General features: G+C 45.2%; 1 protein-coding gene across 1 annotated transcript; it reads right to left on the bottom strand.

Annotated features, from left to right (window-relative positions):
• Nucleotides 1-1,233: 1,233 nt before the first annotated feature.
• On the bottom strand, nucleotides 1,234-6,216 carry RPLP2 (ribosomal protein lateral stalk subunit P2). Its single transcript, XM_065686862.1, has 5 exons — nucleotides 6,107-6,216; nucleotides 5,475-5,598; nucleotides 3,661-3,709; nucleotides 1,781-1,879; nucleotides 1,234-1,353 (listed from the first exon to the last, which is right to left on the bottom strand). The coding sequence occupies exons 2-5, from the start codon at nucleotides 5,595-5,597 to the stop codon at nucleotides 1,277-1,279; spliced, it is 348 nt and encodes a 115-aa protein (XP_065542934.1). The 5' UTR covers nucleotide 5,598; nucleotides 6,107-6,216; the 3' UTR covers nucleotides 1,234-1,276.
• Between the last annotated feature and the right edge of the window lie 964 nt (nucleotides 6,217-7,180).

Raw genomic sequence — 7,180 nt, 5'->3', positions numbered from 1 at the left:
TGCAGCAGGCACCTAAGGGCAGCAAGGGTTAGTTGCTTTTTGAGGTCTGAGGATCTGTGCTTCAACTGCTCCCTTCCTTGGCTGCTGTGATGTAACAGGCATTTTCTCTCAGTACACCACAGGGAAATGAGTTATTTCTACTTGAATTTCGCCCATCTGCCCTCAGAAGCTCTTGTCATGCTTTGTCCAGTGATACTCAACCAACCCAGCTCTATCTGTGCTTTCTCCCTCTTCCCTTCAATAAAACCCCGTAACTACATTAGAAGAGGTCCACAATACAGACTGCTCCAGGATGCCTCTTCTTGACACTATGTGTGCAGTCTTGGTATGGGAATATCATGACGTACTAACTGTACTCTACCTACATATGGTGACAGCCAAAGACCGCTGTAGAAGTCACAGTAAGTCACCTCCTAGCAGAAGACACCTCATAAATAAAGCAAAATTTACTGTCCTCTTAAGCTGATGTGCTCCTCTGAGCACACATGCAGTTCTTGGAAAAAAAAACAAGACACCGTTCTCCTCAAAATAGGTTTTTTTCAGATCAAGGTGATTCATGTCCTGATAGTTCAGCTATCCCAGAAGAGCCATTCATTATAAGGAGCACTTCTGCATTCATTTCAGTGGCCCATGAAGAGCAGGATGCAGGTTTTCCTTTTTCTCGTTACAGATTCTATGGTAAGCATGCAGATGTAATATGAAATGCAAGCATAGCCAAGCATTTCATTAGTGGGGCCCCTGGATCTTGGAAATCTAACACAGCAATGGAATCAGTACTTTCAGATATTTACAAAAACTAATTACTATAACTAGCTCTGAAATTATAATAAGACTAATTCAGACCTGCTGTCCATTCAGTTTCACATGTTTCTGAATTGATTAAACAGATCCTGAAAAATAAAGTCCTCTTATTGCTCCATAGATGAGACTGTTTCCTGTGTAATCAAGATGGCAAAATACTAGGGAGGTGAAGTTCAGTTAATACCAGGTAGATTCAGCTTCCACATAATGTTTAAGAAATAGCAGTCTCAAAACAAGCGCCCAGGTTCACACAAACGTAGCCATTTCGTAAGGCCTTTCAAGACAGTTGAGTCCCATAGCTTGTCATAAAATTCACATACCTGTTTCAGACAGAAAAATCAAAGCTGTGTCAGCTATCTTACGAACAGCTGTATGAATCTAATAGCACTTGTATAGTTATAATATAAACTAAAAAAAAAAAAAAAACCCAAACCTTTTTAACAAAGAATTTTAATAATTTCTCTATAACAAATAATTAATCAAATAGGCCGAATCCCATGTCATCATCAGATTCTTCAGATTCCTCCTTCTTCTCTTCTTTCTTCTCCTCAGCTGAAAGAAAACAAAAGACCAAGCCCAATGGTCAGTATTTAAAATTTTTGCACCATCAATTTTTTCTTTCAGAAAAAACAAAGGTTTTGGCGTTCTCAGCTTCCATACTATTGGTATTTCAGCCTCCATGGCTCATCTCATTCTCTTTCAATAGCCAAATACAAACATTAAGGGGACATGGACACTACTACTGAAGAGATGCGCTTTACACGGTGAAGTCTGATTCCTGGTTCTAAGCCAGACCAATCTTAAGATAGATAAAGAGCAAACGCTTCCGACTACCCAAACAGAAGTAACTCTTCAGCTTACACTTCAATCACATAGTTAACTGCCAAAGTAGAAAGCTTTGAAATTTGGACTCAGTTATTAAGATTTTAACTGAGAAAACTGGAGCTGCATTCAACAATGCCTCTCCACAAATACTCACCGGCAGCAGGGGCAGCAGCTGCAGCAGGAGCAGCAGAGCCCCCTCCAGCAGACACTGCCACAGCTCCCCCAGCCGGCATGCTGGCAAGTTTTCCATTACCTGAGAGGGTTAGAGAAGAAAATACTTAAATGCTCATCACAATCGGAGAGGTAAGGTGGAAAGGAAGAGACCCGAGAGTGTAGGAAAAAAAGATACCGTGACTCATGGACTGAACCTGTCACTATTAGCTGAAAGGAACAAGAGACTGCACCCATGGTAAGAAAATATAAACTGTTCTGTGACAAACAAGAGTTTAAGATTAACAAGGGTTTAGCCTAAGAACACCAAAAGCATGTTATCAGTAAGCTTACTGCTGTACAAAGGCCCAAATTTTTTTCCCCAAACCTATTGTATAAAAAGTGTCAAACACATCCAATTTTAAACATACAGAAAAAGCTGTATGTTTTTTGAATACAGCATAATAGTCCAGAAATTTATAATTTCAATATACCTCAAAAATAGAGGTATATTAGACAAAAATATAGACAGCACTGGCTTCCCACTTCCCCCCCCCACTCCCCCCCTTTTTTTGAGTATAGAGAACTGTGAGGGCATGACTGGATCCCACTTACAGGAGAGGAGGGGATAGAAGAAAATATTTATTTATGGCAAAGAGGACAGTATTTTAACCAAATTCTCCAGCACCCTATGAACCCTATTACATCTCCTTTGAGATTAACAAACTGACTTCTGATTTATGCCTGTCTTTGGAAAGCCAGCTAGTTCTCTGGCATATGCCTTTCACATACCAAAGGTCCCATGGCACTCAGAGGTCACGTACACAGTATGCTTGCCTGTATCCCAATTTCTGAGAATCAGTTTCTAAATAATTCCATTACTTCAAGCTCTAACAAACTAGCCAAGTAAACAAACATGTTTCATATGCATGTCAGTATGTTCTAGGAAAAATATTTTTAATGTATTACAGAAAGCGATAACCTAAGTGTGTTGTAAGCACATATAATGGCTCTCTGAGGACTTGAGACCATATGCATAGCAGTTACTGCTCATAACAGCAAGGCCAGGCAAAGTCCTGACCACCTTTAAGCAAATACATGCCCTTGTGCCTATGAACTTGCATTAAAAAAAAATAAAAGAAAAAAGAGAGAAATTCATTAATCAGAAACCTGTGCACCACCTCAGCTCTGCTTTATTTTAGCCCTAATACTCAAAAGTTCCAGCTTTGACAAAAGCCAGCAAGTAAGAGCACAAGCTTCTACACAAGTCAGCAGAGTCCTGCTTTAGAGAGAAGAATGCGCCAGACTTGGGGAGCTCTAGAAGAGATGTGTACTGGAGAGGCTTATGTTAACCACAGAGTGTGTAACTGTAACCTTAAGGGGAGTTGACACTTACTTAACAGTCTGTACTGCCTGTTTTACCTAACTGATGCTTACAAATGGGTAAACACAAAGAAAAAACCTCCCAGAGAATCTGAAGGACAGCTAATTCTTTGATCAACATCTAGTTAAGTTGTACCTGCTCACAGCAGGGGGTTGGACTACATGACCTTTGAAGGTCCCTTCCAACCCAAACTATTCTACGATTCTATGTCCAGAAAACTACATCATGAGCAGACTACCAGTCAGCTCATGCATGCTTAAGTTCTCCAGTTTAATGTGGTCCACAAGCGAAACCCAGCAGGTACTGGCACTGACCTGCAGGGAATTAGAGTGGACGTGCATTTCAGGCATTTCAGCTGAGATGCAGAATAGAAGTCCTCAACCACAGAGCTAAACTGATAAATAACCAGGGAGCTGGCAGCAATTTTGCGTTCTCAGGTCTAAGTTACCAAAGTAGTAGAGGTAATTATTTATCTGTGACACTCAAGAGACTGTACTTACCCTGAGCAATGACATCCTCGATATTTTTTCCATTCAGCTCACTAATAACCTGTGTAAATTAAGTTTAGAATGTTAATAGTTTCAAACCAGTGTGAGTATAAGCTACATTTAAACAGGTACTGATTAATCATCCTGTAAAATGCCTCCATCCTGCTGCTGATACAGCCACAACATTCCTTGTTTCTCAGTGGAAGGAATGGGACATTGGAACTAAAACTTCATCTAAGTCTTTTATATTTTTCTGTGAAAGCTTTTGCATTAAATCTGTTACCATGAATTTATAATGAATCCAAGGACCTTGCAGAAAGAAAGATACACAGATGTTGGGGAGCCAATTAGGAAACCCCACTGATGGGCTGTAAATCACAGGACTGTCAACACCTCTTGCTTAATTCCCACAGGGAGGCTCTGAAGCATCAGGCGCTAGACCAAAAACCTCAGGGTTCTATTCCTAGCATTACCAAATGTTACAGCCCAGCTGGCTATTGTGTCCTTGCAATGGAACAGGCAGTCCCAACTTCAATTTTACTACCTTTGTTGTATAATCAGTGTTGAGGAAGGCAAAACCCAACAGAAATTCCTAAAGCAAGAAGCACTTAAAAAAATAGTAAGAAAGAAATGCCACAGACCTTACTGGTAAGTCCCTGCTACCACAAGTCAGTGCTGAACACTGCTGGGTCGTCAAAGGACTTTAACCAAGAGCTTTTTAACAGGCACCTCCTGCTTACGCAGAGCAAGTGGCCTGGGTGCTTCCTTCATACAGAAGGAAGGTGGTTTTAGGACTTCATTAGATTTACACTGGTATAAGATACAGCCAGCACAAACAAAAAGGATTAATTATGACCAAAACAAATTCCAGAGAAGCCTTCCGGATATTGGAGGATCAGGGAAAACAAACAATTTACGAAGGGATAAAACAAACGTAAACAAGCCAAAGCCAAAAGACCTGGCATTAAACAGGCGCACCACCAGTTCAAACCAACATCCCAAACCATAACATGGATGCTATCAGCTCAGTCAATCCACCATTTGGTCAGGCCTATGGTAAAAAACCCTGTCTCCAACTGGGAAAGTAACCTGGTTTTGCCTCCACCTCTCTGGAAACACTCCATGTACAAGTGTGGGGCAGGTGATAAGACCATTTATTGGTTTTTCCCCACCCCCCGCCAATGGCCATTTATTTTTAAGTCCACAAGACTGAACGTCAATTATATCATAAGACACATTATAATTAAGATACTCTCTTCTTAAAATGCCTGTTTTGCAGCAGAACCATTTCAGCACTCATTTCCAAAATCTTCCTACGTATTATTATTACCTTAAATGTCCATGTTATAATTTGCTTGTTTCTTGGTGAAGAAACAGATGTTTCCTTGCAGTACACTAAGAACTTATTATTGAATATCAGCCCTTCAAAAGTGCTAGCTTTCAATCAGTACTAACCAAAAGCCAAAACATTAAATGTTAAGTGCTGAACAGAACTTATTTTCAATACATATTTATCTGTGTTAGCCACCATACCCTTGAAAATCATTAGACTGAATGGTCAGAAGTCAGCAGCAACAGACAGGGAATCTTTGTGGAGGATGGGCATTAAATAAGAACGCCAGACTTCCACAAAAATGTTGCAAAAATAGTTCTGATCAGTTAGGCAGTGTTTTAGGAATCATACATGTAATGATCAGCGAACGTCTGTACAAAACAATACTAGTTCAACAACAAAGCGACTACAGAAACACAGAAGCCAAGTGAACAGCTCCCGTGTTTTGATGCCGACTGGGCCATGACCATCTGGAGCTAAGAGGCAATGCCACCTTGTTCATGCGTTCATCATCTGTCTCAATGCCGACGCTGTCCAGGATCTTTTTCAAGTCCTTTGACGTGGGAGACTCGTTGCCACCGAGGACTGCTAGAAGGTAAGCTGCGACGTAACGCATCCTGGAAAACAACAGACCTGGCTCTTCAGTGACAATGAACCGGTTACGTGTTCGGAGGAAGTCCACCTCCTCACGCAGGGAAGCCAACCTCCCTTTCCCGCTACAACTGCTTTGCTCTGCTTCTCAAGAAAACCCCACGGCACGCGAGGCCGCGTACCAGCCTCCTGCCAGGGCACAACAGCACCTAACGCCGCAAAGCCTCGGCGGCTCCCCCCCTGCACCGGGCTCCGGGGCGCTGCTCCCTCAGCTGCCTGCTCGGCCTCACACCGCCGGCGCCCCACACCTCTCCCGAAGGAAAGCGGCACCGCGGCCTCCGCCTAAGCCCACCCTGACCCGTACCTCCGCAGGCCCAGCCCGGGAGAGCACATGGCCGCCATTTGCCGCACACCCTCCCGCACCAAGTGGTCTCGCCCGAGCCCCGCTGGCGGCCGCGGGCTGGAGCTGGTGGGCCAGGAGCGACCATTCCCCGGGCGTGGGGCAGCGGGAGGAAGCGGCAGCCACGCACTTACTTGGGTGGCGGCGGCGGCACGACAGACAGGCCTGGGACGTGCGCTCGTGATGGCAGCACGGCGGCGAAAAGGAAGGGGCGGCGCTTCGGCAACGGCTTCTTCCCGTCACCCCGCAACAACGGGCACTGTCATTGGGCCGACCGGCGAGCAGCAGGCAGGCTAATGGGGAGCCGCGCGCTTTGCTGCTACCCGCAGACGGGTGCGCATGCGCTCCTTATAGGAGGGAGCGGGAGGTAGTAACCGTTGCGGGAAGGTCCGGCACAGAGCTGAGGAGCAGGTCTCACTGTGTAGAGCACAGCCCTTCAGTAGTAGTGTCTGTGTGCCCTCGTATCTAATCGTAGAACAGTTTGGGTTGGAAGGGACCTTCAGAGGTCATCTAGTGCAACCTGCTCTTCATGTCCTGAACTGAGGATGCAGTACTCCATGTGGGGTCTCACCAGAGCACGGTAGAGGGGCAGTGACGGGAGTTATTTCTTTCTGGATCAGGGAAATGAATGAAAGTGTAAAGTTAATATAAGTGCCAAAATCCACTGGACCCAATAAACCAGAAGTGCTGCAGCAGTAGGGCTCTGAGGAGGCTGTGGCTGCCCCTGCCTTGCTGCCCTGGAGGCTGCGCAGGAAGCCCAGGTGTGGGTGAGAGTGCTCTCTAGTGACTAGTGCCTCCAGAAGACAAGCATGCTCCCAGTTCTGTAACTTCAGAGGTATAAAAGCAGGTGCTTCAGAGAAACAGTTTTCAGCAGTTACTGTCTCCTCCCCACGGGAAGAGCAATTTCCCTTAGGGCACTGCAGCTTGTGTTCAGCTTTGAGCAAGGGGCACTTCTCCCAGGGGACCACTGTGCCACAGCACTGAGGCACCAGCGGGAAAGTCGCTGCTACAGAAAAGGGGCTTCGCCCCCCTCGGTGAAATGGAGAGCAGCACAAACGCTGCGGGGCCTCACCAGGATGCAGTGTTAGACCAAACGCTGTCCCTCACCCCGAGGCTGGAGTCAGACACCCTTCGGAGTGCACGGGGCAGCAGATTAGCAGTGGCAAAGCCTAGTGGCTCTGGGCAGGCCAAGAGCACACAGTGGTGTT

The sequence above is a fragment of the Lathamus discolor genome, chromosome 6, assembly GCF_037157495.1.
Source record: "Lathamus discolor isolate bLatDis1 chromosome 6, bLatDis1.hap1, whole genome shotgun sequence".
Classification (NCBI taxonomy): domain Eukaryota; kingdom Metazoa; phylum Chordata; class Aves; order Psittaciformes; family Psittacidae; genus Lathamus; species Lathamus discolor.
This window is presented reverse-complemented; position numbering and strand designations above follow the sequence as displayed.